This window comes from Labrus mixtus, chromosome 4, assembly GCF_963584025.1.
Source record: "Labrus mixtus chromosome 4, fLabMix1.1, whole genome shotgun sequence".
In the NCBI taxonomy this organism is placed as follows: domain Eukaryota; kingdom Metazoa; phylum Chordata; class Actinopteri; order Labriformes; family Labridae; genus Labrus; species Labrus mixtus.
Genome location: NC_083615.1, coordinates 20,826,045 through 20,849,864, shown reverse-complemented (window position 1 = coordinate 20,849,864; position 23,820 = coordinate 20,826,045). Strand labels below are relative to the sequence as shown.

Below are 23,820 nucleotides of genomic sequence, written 5' to 3'. Positions count from 1 at the left end.
GCCCATGTCAACTGGCATAGTACAGTAATATTACAGGATTTTGCACAAATATGACTCTGCTAGCGTCTACAGCCCGTTGTAGGGATATATGTATGCAAGCCTGAGACATAACTTGGGTTAGATGACTTTCCTGCCCCGGTGAAGCTGCTGAAGATGAAACAATGATAACACTGATAATGTTACAGCCTTACATTGCTTCAAAGTCTGTTATGAATAATATCTGAGGAATATTTACTCTTTCTGCTAGTTCCTATAGCATGCAACCAGGGGGTTCTGGGGAATAGGATGGACACCATTCTCCCAGTTGACAGTTATTGTACAATACGATTGATTTTGAAACTACTATTTTAGGGTGGAACAATTACATATTGTTGATGTAATTAATACATTTTACCACTATTTAGAATCTATTCATGTCTGCCAAAAAAAGTTTTTTCACATAGTGTCCTGATCTCTTCCTGGGATGCTATGTTTGAATGGTAGTGGTTACCTCAATGTTTGATTTTTTAGTAAGCTGTTTTAGTTGTTCAGTTTTTGTCTTCAGTCAATGTTGGGTCAAAGTCTGTGATGACTTGTTGCTTTTTCAAACCATGAAACCTTAACAAGTACGGTTGGTGAAATTAACCAAAAGGCAAACTTCACAACATTAACAGCATACTTAGTCAGAGTAGGTTTAGGCTCCGATAGTACTAAATGAAGTTCAGGAAACGGTCATTGTCAAGGTTAAAATATTTAGTCAAGCTTGACAGTAATTTGCGGGGTAGACACAACAGCACTCTGGAAAAGTGTGAAAGTCTTGTTTTTGAACTTTTGCCCTGTCACCGCACTTACAAATCACATCACAGCAGGGGAGGACAAGGCAGTGCTCTATTTGAAAGAAAAAAAGACACTTTGTCCCCTCTCTCTGTTGTCTCATCTGAAGAAGACAGGATGCTCTTGGCTGTTGTATCAGGAGCAAGCTTTACATAATTGGAAGCTGCTGAAATATTTTCTGGATACTACTGCTGGATACTGTCCTATAACTTTAATGAACGCAAACAGGTAATTCTCCAATGATGAACAGACATTTGGACATTACATTACTTCATATGTGGAAGGACATCATGTTACAAAAAGAAAACATATTTGAGTGCCTGACAGTGTTTAAAGTTGATGGTTATTTATTGATTTTGGCTGTTTTTTGTAGGATGTGTAAATTGACAAGCACTAAGGAAAATGGGGTTAGTGAGTTATCTGCCCTGCTGGTGTGTTGTCTTTGCTTTTCTGGTGTGTTACTGGTAAATTCCTTAGTGGGTCTAACCAGGCTGAATGCAGTAAATGGGTCACTGCTGAATTAAACACCAGTGCGTCTGCTTTCAGTGCTGCTTCAGTGCTGCGCCAGAGAAGGGCAGGTTAGAAATAGTAATGGCCACAGAGTCCAAGTAAACAGTGGAACCCGGGTGGACAGGGAGAGGTGGAGACTTGTGAACACAAGAAGTGGCATTTCAGAAGTCGGCTTCAAACACATAATATGCCTTCTGTCCAATAAAGGTTATGCCAAGCGTTACCAAAAGGATGCTGTTTGTGAAGACATGCCTCACTTGAATTCATTGTATGAAGCAGAAATCATGTGAAAGCCAATTTCTGCTATGCGTCCCTCTAAAAAGCAGCAAGAAGACAGAAGGAATAAAATATATGGCGAGACTAATAAGGAGAAGGGTATAAAATGAGTTGGAGGGGGGGGGGGGGAGCTAAATAGAGTGAGGCTGGCCATATTTGTGTTTCTTTTTTCTCAGTTTGTTAGTCTGTTCCATACTAGGTCCTGTCTCCGTAGTGCTTGAAAATCAAGCCAGAGATCAGGGCTCGCTGTCTCTCTGCTGGATGAGTGTCAGAGACACTTCTGCTGCACTGGTATGTGAGGAGGTCAAAGTGAAGTGGCAGCATAAATAAGAAAAGTGCATGAAAAAAAGAACATTGTTGATGGCAAAATTAGAAATGTATGAAAAAGATTCAATCCTGCAACTGAGTAGCAGCAGCAGAGGAATCAGACGAGGCTGACTAAAGAGCATGCACATTTGAATTCAACCTTTTGTAATGCTGCACTCTCCTGTCTCGGCGTTTCACCAGTGCTCTGCAGTGGTCCCATAGCTCAATCTGCTGTATCCAGTCAGCCACACTCAAGGACAAACACACTTTGAGGGCAAGGGAATTAATATTTGATATCTAGCTCTGCATCATGTGGTGAGACAGACAGTCAGGCGTACGAGCAAATAGATACAGGATGGAGTAAAAGCCACGAATAACCACTCCCTGCTGCAGAGCCACCACCCTACCACAAAGAAACTCACTGCAACATAATTAGAGAGCAAAAGAAGAAGCCTGTTTTTGTTGGTTGAATTTATTGTAAACAGTAAGTTTCTGGAGAACAGTTTGAATCTAGATCAAACCTCACTTATTGATGATTAAATTCTCCTTCTTGGCCAACCTCATTATTTGATTATCATTATTTGCCATTTTTTTCAAATGGCAAATATTGTACATTTTAAACAGTAACCCAGCATAACATTTAAAGATGTTTAGAAGGCTGTTAGAAGGTTAAATAATTAGAGCAGCATTAATCCAGCATCTTTATGGCAAGGCGTAGTTGCCAATGCTTCCCACAAGGCGTCAAGGGTTTTAATATCTAATCGGTATTGTGTGTTTACCAAAGTGCAGAGACAAGCCGACAGCAGGGATACAGCTAAAGGTTTGTAGCAGACTGAAGTGCATGCCGGATTGATTTCACAGCAGCATGAGAAAGCACTGAAGGCAGGAATCACACTGAGCATGTGTGTTTGTGCAGGTGGGAACAAACTGCAGCAAGGCTTACAGACATTAAACGTCACGATTTCACAAGAATTATAATCCTCATGAAGAATTTTACTGACTGGAGCGTAGAAATTGGATTTGCTGTAAACATACAAATCAGAGAAATGTCAAGTTAAGAGCTCTATATACGAGCCCGATACTGTACAGTCAGAGCAGCAGCTCTGTGATGCTATACTTGAAAAGTGCAGCAGTGCGTTCTAACATGTGCTAACTGCACCTACACACAAAGTAAAGCTGAGATTCTTAGAGATAGGCCTACTGTTTGATTTGAAGGTTTTCAGTCATGAATTCAAGTATTGGACCCATTGAAATGACATTTTAATCTTTGAGTGATCGCGTCATAAGAACATTCAGAGATCACCAAGTCATCCTAAAGGGCTACTGTACATGTCTACACAAAATGTCAGAGCAGTCCAACAATTGCTGATGCTCTACTCTTATGTTGAGGACCGACCAGCTCTGACCAGATGACTTTAACTACTGTATTTCAAAAATACACTCATCATGCAAAAACATTCATTTGCAAAACACTGAAACACAATTGGAATGAGCGAAGAACAAGCCTCTCCTTAAAGTTGGAGCCATCTTTATTAAAAAGAGGAAGTTCAAATTTGGTCTTTCTAATGAGTTTCATAATGCATGACAATACTTTAATCACACATTATATTATTCATGAGATGGGACTAACAGTTCATTCTTATTTTCTTTCTAGAAACCCTGCTATCAAAATGAGGTTTAACTGTTTTGATATGCTTCAATGACTCAGGTCATACTTTACAACACATTAGCTACGCACAGCTGCTCAGATTGGAGTTTCTCCCCATCATTGTGTGGGTCTCATTATGCTCTCGGAGAAACAGGACGGTATAATTCCAATTCATAATTGCACTTCCCTTTAGAATTTTAATTCAATAAAAATTAAAAAACACACAGCTTTATTGCAGATTTTCCTTATATGGTTAAGGTCTTGACTTAAGTCCAATGACTCAAACTCAAGTCAGGCTCAAGTCTCTTTGATTTGGGGCAACCTTCAAGGTTGAAAAAAGAAACCAATGTGAGTTTCTTTGAGACCCAGTTTCTCGAGTGTCCACTTGAGACGGGGCCGGTCCATTATTTAAATGTTCTTTTTCTTTTTAGCAGAAATAAACATGTTAACAGCAAGGTTAAAAAAACACATGAGGTGGCAATTGCTCATGACTTTATTGGTACAAACTGTGTGAGGGGGGTATTTCTCATTCTCTGATCTCATAAGCCTAAGAGTAATTCATACATTTGCCAAACGCGTGGCTAAGTTGACTGACAGACGGATGCATCGCAGCTGTTTGCCAGGAAGCTTAAGGCCTGCCTCAGTTCCACCTACCTGTTTCTAGATTGATGTAACGGTAGGTTGTGATAGCATTTCCAATATGGCGACCACCATTGTTGGGCTTCAAAACGCTTTGAAGAGACTAAGTCCAATGTTTTATACGGGCTATGATTTTCTGGCATGAATGGAAAGACCTTTGACTGTGTTATTGTTATGATGCTTCATATTACAAACAGTATCACAATAATGTGTGTGTGTGTGTGTTTTGTGTCTCCTGCAGATGATGGTAAGCTGTCTCTGGATGAGTTCCAGGCTTTCTTCTCTGATGGCACGCTGAACGAGGAAGAGCTGGAGAAGCTGTTTCATACCATCGACTCTGATAACACCAGGTCAGCAATTGTACACCAGTTGTGTGTGCTTGTTTGCCTAGTGTGCAACGCAGCTGTGTAGCTGCATTATATGAAACGACTACAGTACTTATTGTAATGTGTTTGTCTTTCTTGTGTTTATCATCTCACTGTCAAAATAATGATAAAGACGAGAGATGCACAGAGCTTTTCTACTGGTGCACAGCCTCAGTATCACTTTTGGATTTTTATGTGGATGTGTGTGTGTGTGTGTGTTTCTGTGTTTCTGTGTGTGTGTGTGTGTGTGTGTGTGTGTGTGTGTGTGTGTGTCTCTGTGTGTGTGTGTGTGTGTGTGTGTGTGTGTGTGTGTGTGTGTTTCTGTGTTTCTGTGTGTGTGTGTGTGTGTGTGTGTGTGTGTGTGTGTGTGTGTGTGTGTGTGTGAGCTTGCTTAGGTAAAGTATATGCCATTTATTCTCCTACCAGAAAATGTCACATCGAGCACTGACAGCTCTTTTAATGGAGGACCTTTGTAGTAGATCCTTTTTATATTTTGTGACATTTTCAATATATAATGACAAAAAAACAATAAAGGAAGAGGACACAAAAACACATTTGTGGCAAAAACATAAAAGGATGAAAAACTGAGCAAGCTCAACATAACCTGTTTATACAGCTTTCAGCTTCTCTTCCTCTTCTATCATCTATTTTACCATTAGTCATTATTACGCTGCAGGATATTAACCCTTTCTTAACTGCTGCTCCCTGGATCATTCTGCTTTGATTGGCTCTTCTAAAATCACTGTATTGACCCTCTTTAATCAGACAATCAGCTCATCCAGCCGGCAATCAGTAGAATTTTGCTGACACAGTGGGATGCAAGTGATCAAAAGGCATGCCCTGTTAATTTACACTCTTCAGAAACCTGCAGGGCCTTGAAATAAAATGAAACCACGCGGAACAAAAGCTGACCTTTATCATTGTTGTAGAATCCAATGAGGTTTGATGTATAAATCCATGCTCAACCATTAGTGGGGATTATTTATTTTTAACTCAGTGCAGTATGTGGACCGTGCAGCCCCCACCGACTCTTTATCAGCCACCTCGCCGCCTGCAGATGGTCCACACTTTATAAATCTCATTCACTGCAGTGCATGCAGTCTGAAAAGTTCTATTCATTAGAGTTAAGTAGACTTGGCAGATGCATGCCAGGTCTCAGCATTATCATGTGACAGCAGATAAGGTTATTGATTGGCCCAAGCCAAAGACGAAATGACGGCGTAAGCGTTTCCTGTTGAAGCAGGAAGTTGATAAATGGAGGGGAGGGAGGGAGCAGGCAGAGACTGAGCGCTCTCCTGCTTTCAGTCATTTGTCAGATCTGTCTCTGTCAGTCTCTCGTTCCTTTTTCATCTCCAGCTTCCCTTTCAGACTTTTTTCAGCCCCGGCTCCTCTGCCTTCCATCTTGTCACTCTGTCCATCACCATTCTCCTCTCGTCATCCCCTCTCAATCCTGAAATGGTGCTAGAGACGGTCAAAACATGACATCTCAGGTGAAAGACTGACATTTTTGGTTCTTTTAATACCTAAAAGTTTGACTTTGCTTCTAGTCAATTCGGCAAACTTTACCCTGAGACCACACAGCAACCGTGTGGCACATCAGAGTGCAGCCATGAGCAGCTGGATTTTGCAAGTTCCCCAAATCACAGTAGAACTTTAGGAGATTACGTAGAAATAATGAAAGCAACATACAAACAACCAGGTTCTTTGTCTTTCCATGGTTGATTTGCTGCTTGGTGACTGTTCGGACATAATGTTGATATAGTGATGGGATATACAATCCGGACTCTGTCATGGTGATATATTGTATATTGACTGAATGCTCTATCCCCGTGTCTTACTTCCTGTCCGTGTCGGTCTGCCCTATTCAGCATGAATTATGCGTTGAAAATAGACTCAGCGGGCTGCCTCTTCTGCCATCATTGCTTCTGCTTGGCCAAATGATGATGACTTCTTACCACTGCATTGTGTGGCAGTTTGCATGATAGGATTAAATTGTGTCAACATTACAGAAACGATGCCAATGGAAAATCAATTGTCTATATTCATAACCCACATATTGTTCAGTTACTTAAGCATCAATATAAAGCAACGTACATTGATTTACCTTTGTAAGTTCTTATTGTCCCCTGAAGACAGTTTATTTCCCCCTGCACCTTACTAGTTTTCTAACCTTCACCTTGTCAATCAGGCGCATTAAATTGCCATTGTATTTGAATACGCAATTTGACTACAATGTCTTGCCACCATAGCATTTTGAATCATCATTTTACTAATTTCCATCATAATAGTCTGGCCAGTTGAATGAGATGTTTAAGCACTTTGTATCGATTTGGCCTCTTCGTGGTGTTTTGATTCTGATTGAGTCTGCTGATGCTCGGTCCATTAAAGTGGGTACATTAATTAACATTAGTTAAGGCTTAATAATGCCAAGTGGAATAGCAGCACTAAAGAAACATTGATTGATGATCAATCCGCACGCTAAGCCAACAGGATAGAGAACATAACTGCTTACTTTGTAAAAATACAAAATCTGCTTCTGCCATTTGGACTGTGAACAATCAGTATTTTATTTTAGGCAACCAAACAACACCAACATTGACAAATATCAGCAAATCCAATTTAAAATGCACGTGTCGTTTAAAAAAACAACACACATTTAATGTTGTGGAAAACTCATTACTTTTGGTGTCCATGTTTTGAATTCCATCTGCCTAACATTTTGATCAAGGATTCATTCTGGCAGAACATATGCATCTAAAGAACACTGCTGCTTAACAAAAACAATAAATTGGCCATTAACAAATCAGACTGTAATGCAATGAAGAAGTGTCTTCTAAACCTTAGTGTCTTTGTTCTCTTAATGTTTCTATTAATGTGCATCATTTTAGTTTATGATTAGGATGAACAGAACGGGCAGATGGAGTCTTTACTCCTTCAGTCCTCAGATCTCCCATCATCCTCCATTCTTCCATTCCCTCAGATGCCCCTTTCTCCGTTGCCTTGTTCTCCTCTTTCTCTCCTGCTCAGTCAACCAGGAAAGAGTTCTTTACGGCAGTGAGGAATTTGCTGCCAAATGAGTCCCTACACAGCGAACTGAGCATGAATGATGGCAAGTGGATTGATTCAGATTCCTGTCAGAGGGTCTTGTTAGATCGATCCCTTTCTGCCAAACTCTAGTGTGTGTGTGTGTGTGTGTGTGTGTGTGCAAAAAGCCTTTCCTTAGTTTTTGACCCTGTTCTTCTCCGTGTTTTTCCTTCCTTTCTTCCTGTTTACCTTCCCTCCCTTTCTCTCCCTCTGCTGCTTTCCTGCTACGCTGTGATAGTAATGTTGATACTAAGGAACTCTGTGGTAAGTGGACTTACCCTACATAAACAAACATTCACAAACACTTTCCTGCCCTCATTCTCCCTCTCTATTATTTAAGATAACTTCTCAGTTGAGATGCTTTAATGGTTCTTAAAAATATTCTACCCAAAGCACAGGAAATTGCACGTTTACTGTGAAAGTGTTCTCAGTCATGTTATGTGCTTTTCCTTTGTCTTTTTGTGTCCGTGTACAGACTACTTTGCTAAGCACATGGGAGATTATGAGGGAGTGCTGGCCTCATTGGAGACACTCAACCTTTCCATCCTCAAAGCCATGGACTTCACCAAAAAGGTAAGAGTGTGCATGTGAGTGTGAGTGTGTCTGTGTGCGTGTGTGTGTGTAGAAGTCATCTGGAGAAATCCAATGTGTTATCTTAGTTTTCACAATGTGCTATTTATAGCTGCTGGTCCAGAACCACACTCCCACTTCATGTTAGTGCACTGCTGTGAGTGAAACACTGCTTTGTGTGTCTTTCTATCTCTATCCAGCAGCTCTGTCTTTATCTTTCTTTCGGCTGCAGGGTTTAAGGCAGTGCGCGCGCGCGCACACACACACACACACACACACACACACGCACACACACACACACACACACACACACACACACACACACGCACACACACACACACCCACCACACCTGCCCTCCACTCACATACAACCTCAGGCTAGTTTCTCTTTATAATGAGCGCCTATTGTTTAATCAATCAGCTGAGTGTCTCTCTTGCTCTTCTGCAGTATCTTGTGCGCTCTCACTTTCTCTCCCTCTCATTCATACTTGTTTAATGTTACACACATACATGTAAACCCTCACACACACAAAACTACACATACACACACACAAGCACATGCACTCTCTTCTCCTCTTCTCTCTGGGCTGTTATGTCATTATATCGTCTGCTGCGGGCACCGTGGAAGAGGTCCAGCAGTGCTTTGCAGGGAGTGAACCACCTCAGAGCATCAAATTGCCAAACTGAAACACAACTCTGCTGATGAGTCAAATATTGATTGTGTGTGTGTCCGATTTCTTGACTGCAGTAGATATTCCCGTAAAGAGAGACAGATATTGAAGGCTTAGATATCTTTGTTACAAATGCATTTCCACAATCTGCGGCTTTCATTCATTATCCAAACACTTCTCAGATTTTCAGTTGCAACGTAAAAACTCTGTCTATGTTTTCCCTGTCTCTACGTTGCTCTGTTGCATCTAGAGATATGACTACATGGCCCTTGGAGGATAAAAGCCTTGTAGCAGAAGCTAAGCTCTGAGGCAACAAGGACCAGTCAATAAGAACAAGTTAGTGTTGAATTAATGAGGACAAAATGTCTGTGTAGGTTCTCTGTCATCCAGGTCGTGGTCAATTTGAAACTTGATCCAAAGGCTCAAAGGCAACTGAACTTGCTCAAAGATCTTGAAGACGTTTCACCTCTCCTCCAAAAGGCTTCTTCAGTTCAAAACTAACTGGTGGACGGAGCTAGAAATTTAGCTAGATGGTGTCTCAAACACCATCATTGAGACAACATCTTTCAACAAGCTACAATGCTGTCAAAAAAACCCACTGAAGCCCCATTCCCAACTTGGAACATGTGACCCGAACAACCCACAGATGACTGGTAGGGTTAACAACTCTTGTTGAAACTAGTTCAATGACTCATCTATCGACTCTCGTGCTAACTTTCTAGCTCCGTCCACCAGTTAGTGTAGAACTGAAGAGGCCCTTCCAGCATGTGAGAGCAGCTCCTGATGGTGCAGAAAGCTTCTCTTCACATCCAGATGCAAAACAAGAGCAAACTCCGACATGACAACTTTATGGGTATGTTTGCGCCTCAATATCATTAGCGCTATATGCTTTGTGAATTAGACCTTAAGATCTCCTGAGCTAACAGCAGCTTAACAAGTAAGGTCCCTTAAGGCTCCATTCTTGAGCCTCTGTTGTTCAAACTTGTTATATGTCCAATGAAAAAATACAATCAAAGATTGCATTGGATTCATTTTTATATGTTTTTTTATATTTGCAGTTTACACATAACTAAACATATCTTTATCTCCCAACAACTCCTGTTGATTAACTATTTCAATTAATGTTTTATTCAATTGTGGATGTCATATCATTTTATGATACCAAACAAAGATGGAGTTTTCAGTCCCATTAAAACCTCATTTTATAAACCAAGGAAAATGGACTAAATGAAGCATTTAGTGAGAGACTGATACATATTTTTATTAATACCAGTCTTGCAGCTCTCCTCCTGGTCTACTAAAGAAATAGATAAAGAAGTTTCTTCTCATTCAGAATTCAGCACTTCTATTAACAGACAGAGAGCAAATATCTACTATCTCCTTTCCTTAAGTTCCTGAATCATTGTTATGCATTCTTTGTATGCTCTCTCTAGATAAGGCCTCTCAGTGACTTTATGGAATGGCAATTTACATGTTTTTTGTCAGCTCTGTAAAGATAACATTTAACATTTTAATCTTACATGATTGGTATAAAGAACACTTTTATTTTCTCTGGGTGAGATTGAGCATTTAAGAGCCAGATTTTGCCGCTGATGACCAATGGAATTGGTTGACACTAAAGGCCCTGACATACCAAGCAGACAACAAAGAACTAGTGGCGACGAAGGCTGCCTGTGGCGTCGCCCCACGTCTTGGCCAAAAAGTTGCACTAGAACACACCGCAAATACTATAGCTGACAGCCAAAAACTACGTACGTTCTGCGCATAGGTGAGAGGAAATAACTCTCCATGCCAGCAGGCAGCGGTAGTCCATTTTTATAACTTATGATACAAGAAGACCATTTTCACTCCGCTGCCGCGCACCACTCATATTGTAGGCAGCCTACTAATCGAAAATAATGTTTGAGAAAAAGTTGGAAATGGCAGTTCCGTTTTCAGCCCATGGTCTTTTAGAAAAGAGACAAGAAGAAGCGGAGGTGACAAATAAGGAGAAACCGCACTAAATGGGTGAAAGCATGGATACTACAGCAGCAGGCTCAAGGGGCTTTCCCGAACCTGTGTCGACAGCTGGAGATAAATTAAGAGAACATCCAGTCAGAGAGATTCCTTTCACCGACCGCCTGTGACGATTCAACATGTTGAATCGTCCAATGCTAATGCTAGTGATCTTTATTATGCTCGTATCTTCACACTGCATGTAAATTTACACAAAATGACTGTGATCTAGAAACACAGTTAAGCAGTGAGTACAGAATGTTATTCTTCTTTTCTCTAGTCCCTCAATTAAACAACTTTTATTCATGAGGGGAGGAGTCAGCCGCCGTCCGGGCGATGTAAACAAAGTGAAAATATGACTCGGAAAACTCGGAAAACATCACAGACAGTGGGACTCGGGTGTTACACCCATTGTAGACAGTCATGACTCACCGAGTTATTTTCAGAGGATATACTTGATTTCTATTATATTTAAGTGTGAAAAATCACATATAAAGCCTTTAAAGCCATTGAAAACACCAGCTGTTTGAGGGAATCTGAGTTCATCTTTTGGCCTCGTGCAGCTGCGTCAGAACACACTTGCCACTTAGGCACAGCAGAAAATTAATTATGGCAGACTGGCAGACGAATGGTTCACAGTTCTAATTTGTATTATGCAGTATTCAGGAGAAATGGTGGAACATTCAGAGGCATATTAAACTCCTGAGACAATGATGGAAAGAAGCACTGGTAATGATGATACACTTATAATACTCGTTCACTGTTAATCATTTGGTGCAGTTGAAGGAGGTGAAATACTTCATGGCCTATATGTGCAGGGCAGAACTGGTAATCTGTCAAGCAGGAGTTTTTCTGGTGGGACGAAGCACTTCAGCCGAGTGCAGATACTTTCGTGAAGTGCAACATGTAGACAATGAATGGGTTTGAAAGTGGCGAGCATCGCTCACCACATCCTATCTGAAGGACTAGGGATCTCTTTAGAAAGGTGTTTGTAAAGCTGTTATATAGACTGTCTGTAGCTCTTCCATAATGATAAAAGGAGTGTCAGAAGAGGTACCTGGAAGTATGAAACTGTCAGGAGGATATCAGAGATGCCAAATAAAGCCTATGGTGGCTCTGGCTTGATGTAGACTGACATAAACTAATCCATGCAACTGTCCCTTAAGTATCCCATCTCCATGGAAACTGCTACCATTATATCAAACGTTGTGGAAAACCAGGGTCCAGAGACATCGTCAGGTTGGCATGTTGTGACCAGTTCTATGCCTTACTGACGTGGGTAACAATACGTACAATAGTTTCACAAAGAAAGGGCTTGTATGATACAGAGCTACTAAACTGGAACTCCTGAAAAGTGCAAATGCTGCATTAACTGGGGACCATCGGATGTTGATGAGGGATTTTGTTAATGCACTTCTGCTTATTTCTTAATGTGTAAGAGTCTCCTGCTTTAAGTCATGTTTCAGCATTGAAGGATAATCTAGAAAATGTATTTGCTTTCAATTGATTTCAAAATCAACTTACTGGTAAGAATTGATTCATATTGTGAATATGGATTTTATAAAACTTTGTTGACATGGAAAATAACATAATTTTAAACATTCAATTATAAATGCAAATTATTGAAATTTGCAATTGAAATTTGGTGATAAATAAAAGTCTGAGTTCTAATTCTAATTCTGATCTCTAGGAAGTTGCTCAAGAAAGAGTGAATACGCACCAACATAAGTTACTTTGTGGGCAATTTACGTCAAAATGTAACACCATGAAACTGTCATCCAAACCAGCCTCTGATCAGCACCATGGACAGCAGTCAAAGAGCTCATTATTCCATAGTGATCTAACAGCCTGCCTCAAACCACCCCAACCTTGTCTAATTAACCAACCAAACATCCGGTATTGGTTCAATAGGCAGCTTAAACAGCGTATTGATGAGAAATCAACAAATAGCCATGAAAATGACGCTTCACGTCATGACGTATTTCTTATTGAATTTTCCTACTTTACAGAGTGCAGACAGGCGCTTGCTTAATGCCATCAGTAATAATATAATGTTGGCTGACAGTTCCTAAGGGAGTAGGCCCCCGCTACATTCCACTGGTTGCACCATTGGTAGTTACATCATTGTTGGTGGGATTGATGGTGTGCATGTTTGTCATGTTTAACACGATGTATGCCTGGAGTGATTTTGTATTTAAGTACAGTCCTCTCTACCTGTCTACCTGTGAAGAAGAAAGCTGAATATGTTTAGCCAATGCTAACCAATGCTCTCTCGTAGTCTAGCCCTCCAGCAAAAGACAAGATCGAGGGTTTATGTTTTTGAGGGACGGTCCTTGTAGGAAGACATGGAATTTATGACCTGGATTTATTTATTTGAATGATTTACAAATCCAGCTGTCTGTTGATTGCTTCTCTAAAGTTGAATGACCTCCTTGAAGTAAATCTTCATTTCAGGGGACTGTCTGAGTGGGTACCAGCTGGTAGAAATACGAACATACACCACTGGACAGTTTAAGATGCACATGTTTCAATTTAACATTTCCCTTAGAAAGAGGAGAACCCCTTGATGCAAACTCCTTTATTTTCCCTCCTACATTCTCTGGGTCATATAATTTCTTCCTTTCCATACTGTGGGCCTAAAAGTTCACTTAACCTCTCCAAAGCCCCCATCTCATGAATTTCTGTCTTTTTCTTTTCTTCCTAAAATATCCCTTAATGTGAACTTTTAGGCATGAGAGATAGTAATCAAAACAATCTGAACTGGAAAACATTAGAATCAATCCATCAAGTGTTTTCTTTTTCATCCATCTAGAAACTGGAGAAAATATAAAAACTGAGTCAGATGAGAGGAAGCAGAGTGGGTGGAGCTAAAAGACAGAGTGTGATATTAGCCTGAGCAGAAGGCATGGCCTTTCAGAGCCCAGAGAGAATTGATTATCTCTCCATCCGCCTCAATGAATATTGATACAGAGTGAAAGATTAAGTGGAAGGGGTAGACAGACCTTACTCTGCAGTTACCTACAGTCCTGTAAAGAAGTGTTTTTTTTTCCAATTAATATAAAAGTACTTGTCTGGAAAATAAGGGAGCTTTGCAGCAAGAACAAAATGAGTCTCAAGATTATTCAGATCAAATTTACAACCAAGATGTATTGGCTCTGCTGGTGCAAAATAGATTTCCAAATTCTCACAGGGTAAAAAAGAGCTGAATAAAATTACAGACTGTTACTGGATTAAAACATAATGCAGTAGTCAATGAAATACCTGCATTCAATTCTAGGTTGCTCTGTTTCTCTCAATAAAACAATCTGAATGTGTGTAGTATAATAACCACAGTTGTAACTCACTTAACCACACAAATGAGTAACCAGAAAGATGCTCATAATCAATGACTGTGTCACCATCGCTCATCATCTGTCCCTTTGTGCTCCCAGAGGGACAAGCAACACAGTTATAATTCATGCAAATGTGATATTTCCATTCACTTCATGCAGTGTTCATTATTTGGACTGTCAATGTATCAATAAGTGGAAGCAGTAGTTGCCGCCCATTACAAGGCTCATGAGATTTTGTAAATGAGCAGATCCTATAGTAATTAGTGGTGATTAATAAGCTTCAACCACCTCTGACCTCATTTCAGATCATTCCAGGTTTATGAATTGTAATTATGCCACTAATTCACAAAGAAAGCAGAATTAGTTCAAAGACAACTGTATGATCTGCTTTGTATCTGGTACGATTGTTTGATTTACATTTCATTGCCTAATAATGTCTACATTGCAAAATCATTAACTCATGAAAATGTTAATACACAGTTTTACCCAGTACGTCTATAAAAGGAATCAGTGGTAATTGACCAGATTGGTTATACACCGTTTCATTTAGCACTTTAACCAGGATGTTGTCATTTATTTCCTTTCATGCTGCAGCTCTCTTTCCCTTTGCCATTACCTGAATTTAAAACTAAAATAAAATCCAGTTATGTCATACAAAATATCATATGAACTTAATATGAACTACATAGCCTACCACAGTTATAGGATTTTTGCAAGGCTACTCCCATCATGTCTGAATGAAAATGTGCCAGTTGAATACTGATGGAGATTTCAAAAAAGACTTAAAAGAGGACCAAAGACTGGATCATGATTAGAGGGCACAAAAAGGTGAAAATTGTTCAGAATGCAGGAAAAGAAATGTACCTAAAAGTTTCCTGGGGGAGATGCCCTGACGCCCCTGCACTGATGGTGACAAACAACAAATTATGAACTATACTTAACTTCCTGCTTTTGCCACCGCTGATACATGCTCAAGAATGCCATGGACTCTGACTTTTTTATTTATTTGTTTATTTTGACAGGGACAGTGTACAGCCAATTAGCTGTACCAGAGTTAGCTACAAGCTAATTCATCTGTAGTCCCTGGGCAGGAGACATAGACAACGTCTCTGTGAAGAAACAAAACATACACTAACAACATCTTCACAACAGTAAGACAGTACACAACCAGCACTTGACTTAGTCTTGCCGTTACCAGCTGTAGCTCATGAAGAACTAGATGACACTTTTAGAAATAACACAGCACATATATATGAAAATCTAGCTTGATTATATACTTGATTAAACATGTTTTATTAACCTGGTGACATTTTAAAGGCTTTAATTAAAGAGCACATGCAGGTTACAGTGGCAGCTGTTGCCACAGAGACAGGATACTTAAGGGACAGTTGTCATGGAGACTAGAGTTGATGTCAGTCTACATTGGCCAGGTTGTTCAGAAAACAGATTAATCAGCAAACTTTTGTATAAGCTGAACCATGAAGTGTCACAAGTTGGACGGACTACGGGCTTCTTTTGGCATCTCTGACGTCTCCCTGCCAGTTCCATACATTCAGGTTCCTCTTGTTACACTTCTTTTCCGAGACAACTCCTTGTTGTGTGAAATGGAAAACTTTTAGGAAAGGAACGCTGACAGTCAGTTTGTTTTGCTGAGAAAGATTTTGAGAAAGCCCCCCTTGCATGCCTGCCTCTTAACTCCAACATCTTCCTGCTCATATTCCCAGGAGACACCTCTCGTGATTTCGAAGGTGTTTGAAAACAAATACATAGTCCCTAAGGGTGTAGAAAGTGTTTTGAAAAGCTTCTTCAAAATGATGCTTGTTTCAACTCTATCTCTCTTTTATTCCCATCATAGTCAGAAGTGATTCCAGAAAACAATTTTAATTGGCTCTCCAGCAGGTGGAGATACTTTAAGTTACAGCTTCTCCCATGAGGACATGAGGTGTGTGTGTGTGTGTGTGTGTGTGTGTGTGTGTGTGTGTGTGTGTGTGTGTCTGTCTACTACAAAGAGGGAAGAGGGAGAATTCATTAAATCTCTTGTCCCGTCTGTCCGACATAAACACTAGTCTAATGAGCCAATCTCATTAGCACTTTATTGTTTCAAGCTTTCACTAAACAAGGCCCAAGTCTCATTGACAACTCTTCACAAATTAACACACTCGCTGCAACACACATACACACAGACATTGTTTATCTCTGACTAAAATCCTGTTAAGGCCATCTTCTTTCAAAATCTGGTCAGGAAATTGTTTGGTGCTGGTGAGTTACCCTCCATGAGCTTTTCAACTGCTCCTCATCAGACTCCTCCTCCTGCTCATCTCCTCTTCTTTCTCGCCTCTCTTTTCTCTCATCTTCTCCTCTTTCATCTCAGCTCTATTGTCTTCCCCCACCCCCAAGCCATCACAGCCTCCCCTAGCTCATCCTCTTCATCCTCTCCTTTCTTCATGAAGATTAAGGTGAAGAGGATCACGGATGGAGGGAGGCAATTTGATCGGTACACAATAAGGAGTGGGCAGGATAAGGAGAGTAAGAGAGGAGGAAGATCGATGGATGAGTCTGGGTTATGGAAAGAAAGGAAAGAAATGAAAAGTAGAAAGAAGAAGAGGAGAGTGGGTGTGGCAAGAGGTTGGTAGGAAGTGAAGCTGGTGCTGAATATAGAATGAAACAGAAGTCATTGTTACATCCCAGCTTGCTCGGTCAGCTGATACAATGAGAGTTTTTATTACGTTCACCACTTAATCATTAGAGTGAACAGGTGTTGTACAGTGTTTGAAATGCAGAAGTGGAGTGAAGGTTAGCATGTATTATTTCCCTTTTATAATATTAGAACTATTGATTTTACAATGGTTTTTACTATAATGGCATAATTTTCCAGTCTTACAACATACCTATTTGGCTATAATCACATCAATTATATATTTCCATTAGTTTTTCTTAAGGTCTGTATGCAACATTTAAAAAATTAATATGGCAAATATCTAAAATATCCTCAATAAATATATAGACGAGTAATGTATTTTTTTTTAAAAAAAGGGTGAAGTCCAACTCCCTCTGGATTTGTTGTTCTTTGCTCTGTGTTCACACTGTGTGGACGGGCCTTTCTTCAGCTTGATTATGTGTCACTTAGAGGCTCAAAGATGGGGCGCGCAGATGGCCCAGCAGTTAGGTCGCACCACATGTACGTAGGCAAATCGTCCTCCAGACGAAACCGGGGTTCAAGTCTGACCAGTGGGTCTTTTCCCGCATTTAATTCCCCACTTCCTCTCCCGATCCACTGTCCCATCTAAATAAAAAGGCAAAAGCCCCAAAATAAAACTTGAAAAATAGACGCTCAACATGTTTCATACATATTTTTTTTTCATGTGAACGCCTCCCTGTAGAGCCATTAGCCCTGCCACCACGCAGGGGAAGAGAGATGGTTTCATCCACTCAGAGACTCTTGTTTGCAGAGGCATAATGGCACAGTGTCATCGCAAGAATAAAATTGCAGGAGAACCAACTGACTTCCCAAACAGCAGAAAAGATTTTGTTTGGTCTGAAATACTTCACAGAAATAAGAACCAATTCAACTTTGGGCTGCAAAACAGAATTGAGATTAGTCCTACAAACAGCAGTCAGTCAGTACACTAACGCCCCACAGCATCTGTGTACACTCCGTTCCGTCTGCGCCTTGGTTTTGCATCATACAAAGGAGCCCTAACCTACTGGAAGGAAAATTACAAGATCACGCGGTAATAAAGAGTGCAACACACAAACAACAGGCTACCGTACTTTGACTTTTCTAGGTTGATTTGCTGTTCATTTGGTGCCTATTTTGACATTATGTTGATGTAGTGATGGGATATATGATTCGCAGGCTTTACAAGGTGTTGTTTTTTTATTTTTATAATTGACAGGATGCACGCATGTGTTCCTGTGCCTAACTTCACTCTATCTGCTCTGCTCAGCTTGATTTGCACTGGAACCACTTTTGTTGAAAATAGACAGGGTGTGTGTGTGGAATGGAGTGCCTGAGACGGGCCGCAGCGCTTGCAGAGGACATCGGGCACTGACTAGAGAGTGGGCAGAGGTTCGTTTTGGTCTGAGAGACTTGTGCTACAGTGAGACATCTACTGTATCAAATGTTATAAATTAAACCTTGAAGCAGTAGTTTACCCTCATTCAAACCAAAAGGATTATAACTCTAAAGTATTAAGCTGAATATTTTTAAAATTATTTGCATCTTTTATAATGAATAATTAAAAAAAAATATATCTTAAAAGGTCCTTGGCAGAGAAAAATAACAGGGAGACAGAATCATATCTACTGTACACAAGAAAATCACATCCAATCTCAACTTTTTCATTTATAGCTCAATAAACTCTGGCAAGATGAGTAAGTGGAGGTCGTCACCATAGAAACTGATCATTTATGAGGGAACTTTATAAATGACATACATGGCAGGTGTAATGATTACAAATAAAGAATGTCTCTAGGTGATAGTACCGCTGTGCATGGGCAGCAGTATCTCCTGAGTGTGTGTTTGTCATGATTGTGTGTGTACATAGCCTCCTGGTGTCAGGAGTTCAGTTTAGGTTGGACTTATATATCTAATTACTAAGCGGTGTAAACCCTGATAGCAAGTGTATATCTCAGCCCCTGAAGCCTGGTTTCCATGGTAACAAAGGAGCAAAGGATACAGTAGCCCAAGTGCTGTATCTTACGGGTGTTTAAGTCAGAAGCAGAGAATGACAGAGTGAAGAACTGTGAGAGGTAATGATAAAGACATGTCGGGGTGAAGAGGACTTTCTTTTAAAGGGCACGAAACGCAGGGGCAGACAGAAAAAAAGTGAACAGAAACCGACAGAAGGGCCAGAGTGTAATGGAGAAAGAGTTCAGGGATCAGATTGTCAAACATTGACACAAAGAAGTTAGGGAGGTCAAAAACGACATCTTTCATGGTTGCTATCAAAGTCTGAAGGAGGAGGAGGCTCGGCTGCTGCGTCAGTGATACTGATAAACCATTACATGGTAAATGGACTTGAGCTTATAGCGCTTCACTAGTCTTCCGACTACTCAAAGCGCTTTTACATCGCATGTCAAACCCATTCACACACTGATGGCAGAGGATGCTATGTAGTGAGACCATCAGAAGTAACTAATCCATTCATACACATTTAAACGCCACCGACGAAGCAGCGGGAGCAATTCGGGGTTAAGTGTCTTGCCCAAGAACACATCGAACATGTTGCTGCAGGAGCCGGGGATTGAACCCTCGACCTTCTGGTTGAGAGACGACGACTCTAGCAAGGATCTAGAAAGGAGGAAACAACGTCAGTAAGTGCAAAGGAAAAGCTTTAAGTCCGATCAGACACACAGGTGCTGACAGGCAGGGCACAGAGGCAAAGCACAACATCTACAGCTGTTCTTCAGAGTTCTAATCAGCTTCCACTTCTGAGTGTTAATTAGCCTACTTGGCTGAAACATTTCTCTTCAGTTTAGCATCTCTTCAGCGAACAATGTTTTACTCCTCTGACTGAGCTCCAGACAAGAACACTATAACTTTAGATTTAATGGATTTAATATCATCGTTTGTTGATGGGTTTTGTCACAGTTTTATCAGTTTAACATCAGCATATGTCTCCCTAGGTACACTTTCGGTGTCACTAAAGCTAACATGCATGCTTTCCAAAAGTTAACTACACAGGAACCACCCTCATTAAAATCACCAATGACCTCCTCATCGCTGCAGACTCAGGCTCCATCAGCATCCTCATCCTCCTAGACCTCTCCGCAGCTTTTGATACAGTCTCCCACACCATCCTCCTCAACCACCTATCTGAACACCTTGGCGTCTCCAGTACAGCGCTCTCCTGGTTCACCAAAGCATTCAGCCTCATCTAACTCTCCCCACAGCTGATCACCCACTTCCTTTCTCCTTCATTTGTTTGTCTAGTGTTCCTATCCTTTCTCTTCTCTGTTTGTGTTTTTCTATTCCTCTCTTGTTCCTCTTGTCAGCTCCAGTAAGACACCCAACCTATTGCTTCACCCGCGGCGTTTGAATGTGTATGAATGGTATTTGTTGATCTGATGAACACTTTACATAGCAGCAGTCTCTGCCAGCAGTAGGAGTGGCATTAACCTGCGGTGTAAAAGCTCTTTGAGTAGTTAGAAGACTAGAAAACGTTATATACGTCAAGTCTATTTACCATTATATCACTAAACTCACATAAGTTAGGACAATTGGAAGTTAAAATACTATGTTAAAGATGAAGCCTTAAAGGTCCCATATTATGCTTTTTCTGGTTTTATCTGCTCTTTAGTGTGTTTTCCAAGTGTCCTGTGCATGTTTAGACACATCTATTTGCAAAAATTCAAAGTCCGTGGAAACGCGGCTTCTCCTACGTCCTCCTGTTAGCTGTAGCATTAGCCGCATGTAACGTTCGGTTCTAGCCCCCCTCGATAAAAATTTGTCAGTGCGGCGTTATTGTCAGTGTGAGATCACTGATCTAAGCCCATTGGCTCGTTGTGGCAAGCCCAGCAGCTCATGTTGAAATTTCCGAGACGCGTGCTGTGCAACTGACCAATAACGACAGAGCGGATCGGCAGACCAATCAGAGCAGACTTGGCCCACGTGGGGTCTAACAGTGTGGGCTCAGCAGAGCGTAGCTGACAGACTCAGAGCGGAGAGGGAGCAAGGAGGAGCAGTACATGAAAACAGACACTTTTTTCGGACTTTATCTATTGTGAACGTACAAAAGTAGGTACATAGATTAAATATAAGAACCCCAAAAAGTGCATAATATGGGCTCTTTAAAATGAACTAAAATAGTCAATTTCAGTGACTAAAATGGTGAGAACATAAATGCTGTACACTTATGTATAACAACTAAAAGTAAAACTGATTTCAAGCAGATGTTGTGTGTTGTTATAAATTTCAGGCGCAGCATAATTAAAGCAGTCTTTCCTAGTTCTGTTCTAACTCAAAGAACATGTAAAAGTAATTGATTTGAAGTGCGTGTTTGTTTGAAAATAAAGAAAAACATCTGGGATATGAATGAGTTCAGTGAGGTATGAAGGCTTTTTATCCTTTAAGAGTTTCATTACGAGAGAGGGCCACCCATCCTTATTATAACAACGACACATTAAGGTCCATAATGAATCTCAGTGCAGTGTAGGTTTTTTGAGGGTTGTGGAGGGCGCACATCTAAAGATTGTGTCGCCATAGTTTAAGACTGATATTTAAACTTCCTGTCTGAATTAATAAGCTAGATCTTAATTCTGTTTAAGAGAATTAGACTGTATTGTATAAAAAAGTGTTGTAAAATAATATACCTGAATATATGTATTTTTTACAAGGGAGCATTCCCAGACCGAATTTGGATTAAGCTGCCGTACTATCTATAGTAGTATGGCAGTATAGGGGAGTGAGCGTGTTACAGTACAGTACTGTAAAAGTACAGTACTGGGTTATATGTTCAAGGTGTTGTTCAAGAAAGAACAGGTTGGACATGTAACTGACTGACTGACTGACTACATCCTCAGTGTCTCCCATATCGGTTAATGATGTGTACATGAATAATTTGTGTCACCATGTGTGTGCTTGAGTGTGCATGCATGTTTGCACTGTATGTGAGAAAAAGAGAGGGTGTGTTGTGTTGTTGTCGGTTGGGTGTGCTGACTGATGAGGTTACACCCAGAGTATGAATAATGCAGAGGACTGTAGGAGTGAGAAAGGGAGAGTCAGTGTGTGTCAGTGGGAGCGGGGGGGGAGATAGGGGAATGGGTAATTGGCTGAAAGAAGAGAAGAGAGAAGAATTCCACTGAGGGATTTGATGTAAGGTGCAGTTTAAGAGAGTAAAACACACAATTGATACAGAAAGCTCAACATAATGTACAGTACACTGCCCTACTTTCTCCCTACCCGCCTCACGTCTTCCTCTTTGCACTTCTCTTCCTGTTTTTCCCTCTCCTTACCTCCTTCCTTTGCCGTCTACTCCAACACTTTCTCTCACTCTGTCCTCAACTCTGACAGAGACCTCCATCCTCCATCCACCTTGTCTCCCTGACTCCCTCTGTGTTCTTGTCTCTCTCTGAAGGCCGATGATGCTGGCTTAATATCTGAAGAGTCTGTATGTTTGTGATGCCTGTTAGTGAGCTCGCCGTCTGTTTATAAACAAACTTAGGCATGTTGCCTGCTGTTTCACACACTTCCAACAGTTAAATCGCTCCAATAAACAGAACATTTGGGTATGTATTATCTTTTTCTATTTATGGAGAAGCTGTGTTCAATTCTGACTCCAAACACAAACTTCCTCCATGGAGATGAGTAGGCTTAATTCAGAATATTTACTTGCAGATTTGTAATTTTGTGTTGTGTAGTTCTCATTTCTAAAACGATATGGGTTATTAAATTAAATGGAAAGCAGAGTGTTTGTAAAGCCTTTTCCTATACCTTTACTACGCCTCTTATAACTCTTATGTACAGTTTATGATGGCAATTGTAGCATGTACCCATGTTATTTTGTGTTTATACATAAGTGTTAAAAAAAATAGTTTCCCATTTTGTACTCTTGGCTGACAACTATAACTTGCTAAATTTGATGAGCTGTTTCTAAGGTTAATGATAATCATCAATACGTAGTGTTTGGTAAGCTACTTGCAAAATAGCCAGCTACTGTAAGCTACTAGGTACTCTACATTAAATTAAGATTCACTTCACCAAAGCTCCCTTGGGAAAATAAATTTGCAAGCTAAGCTACAGCAACATTGCAAAGGTTGCTACATCAAACTATATTCATTTTGGGCCAACATTTGACTGTGCTGGAGAGAGAAGACTTAACAGGGGTTGGTTGTTTTAGCTTGTTCACTTGTGTGTTCCTGAGTAGTTGAACTCCTGCTCGCCTGAATGCATCTACAGCAGCAGGGACGTCATCAAGGGCATCAAGGATAAGATGTCATCATTGTACAGAAGTATAGTATGTCTGCTAAAAATACAGCTCTGTGTATTAGCTGGCGTCTTCTAATCATCCTTAGAAGTTTGATTTTGGACAGAGCTTGTTAGCTTATTTTACAACGTGGAGATATCTACATCCGTGAAAGAGATATTGTGCTTTGACTTGTGTCAACATCGGAGACAAACTTTTTGTTATTTGGCTCACTGTGAGACGTTAATTGACGAGCCCGAGTGTTATGATTAGAGACAACAGCTTGCAAATACAAAGCACCACACATCTGTTTATCCACAGTCAATACAAAAGTACTAGATGACTTAAATTCACAGAGGAAATAAGTAAATAATTAAACGATGCCATTTGGACAGCTAGCGAGCGATTATGTGCGATGCAACGCAATATCTGCTGCTCACGTGCTGTTAGGACACGGTGTTATAAAAGTTTATGCCAAACATGCAGGATGCTGAATAGCTATGTTGTTCCAGATTTAATGACATTTCAATACAGCACCGTCCTGGAAATGTAGCACACATTAACAGTGAAATACTAGTAGCTTACCAATAATTATTAACTTGGGATATCCATCCATCCATCCTTCCATTTTCTGGACAGTTTATCCCATCGAGGGTTGCGGTTGGGTGGAGCCAATCCCACGTAGGGTACACCCTGGACAGGTCG

The 23,820-nt window shown here is 40.5% G+C and overlaps 1 protein-coding gene across 1 annotated transcript in view; it reads left to right on the top strand.

The window, feature by feature from the left end:
* The window catches only part of necab2 (N-terminal EF-hand calcium binding protein 2), a 135,219-nt gene that overhangs the window by 34,181 nt on the left and 77,218 nt on the right, over positions 1-23,820 (top strand). Inside the window, exons 3-5 of the mRNA XM_061036288.1 lie at positions 4,434-4,542; positions 7,880-7,905; positions 8,117-8,214. Of these exons, the coding sequence (XP_060892271.1) occupies positions 4,434-4,542; positions 7,880-7,905; positions 8,117-8,214 (233 nt within the window). The remainder of the gene's footprint in view (positions 1-4,433; positions 4,543-7,879; positions 7,906-8,116; positions 8,215-23,820) is intronic.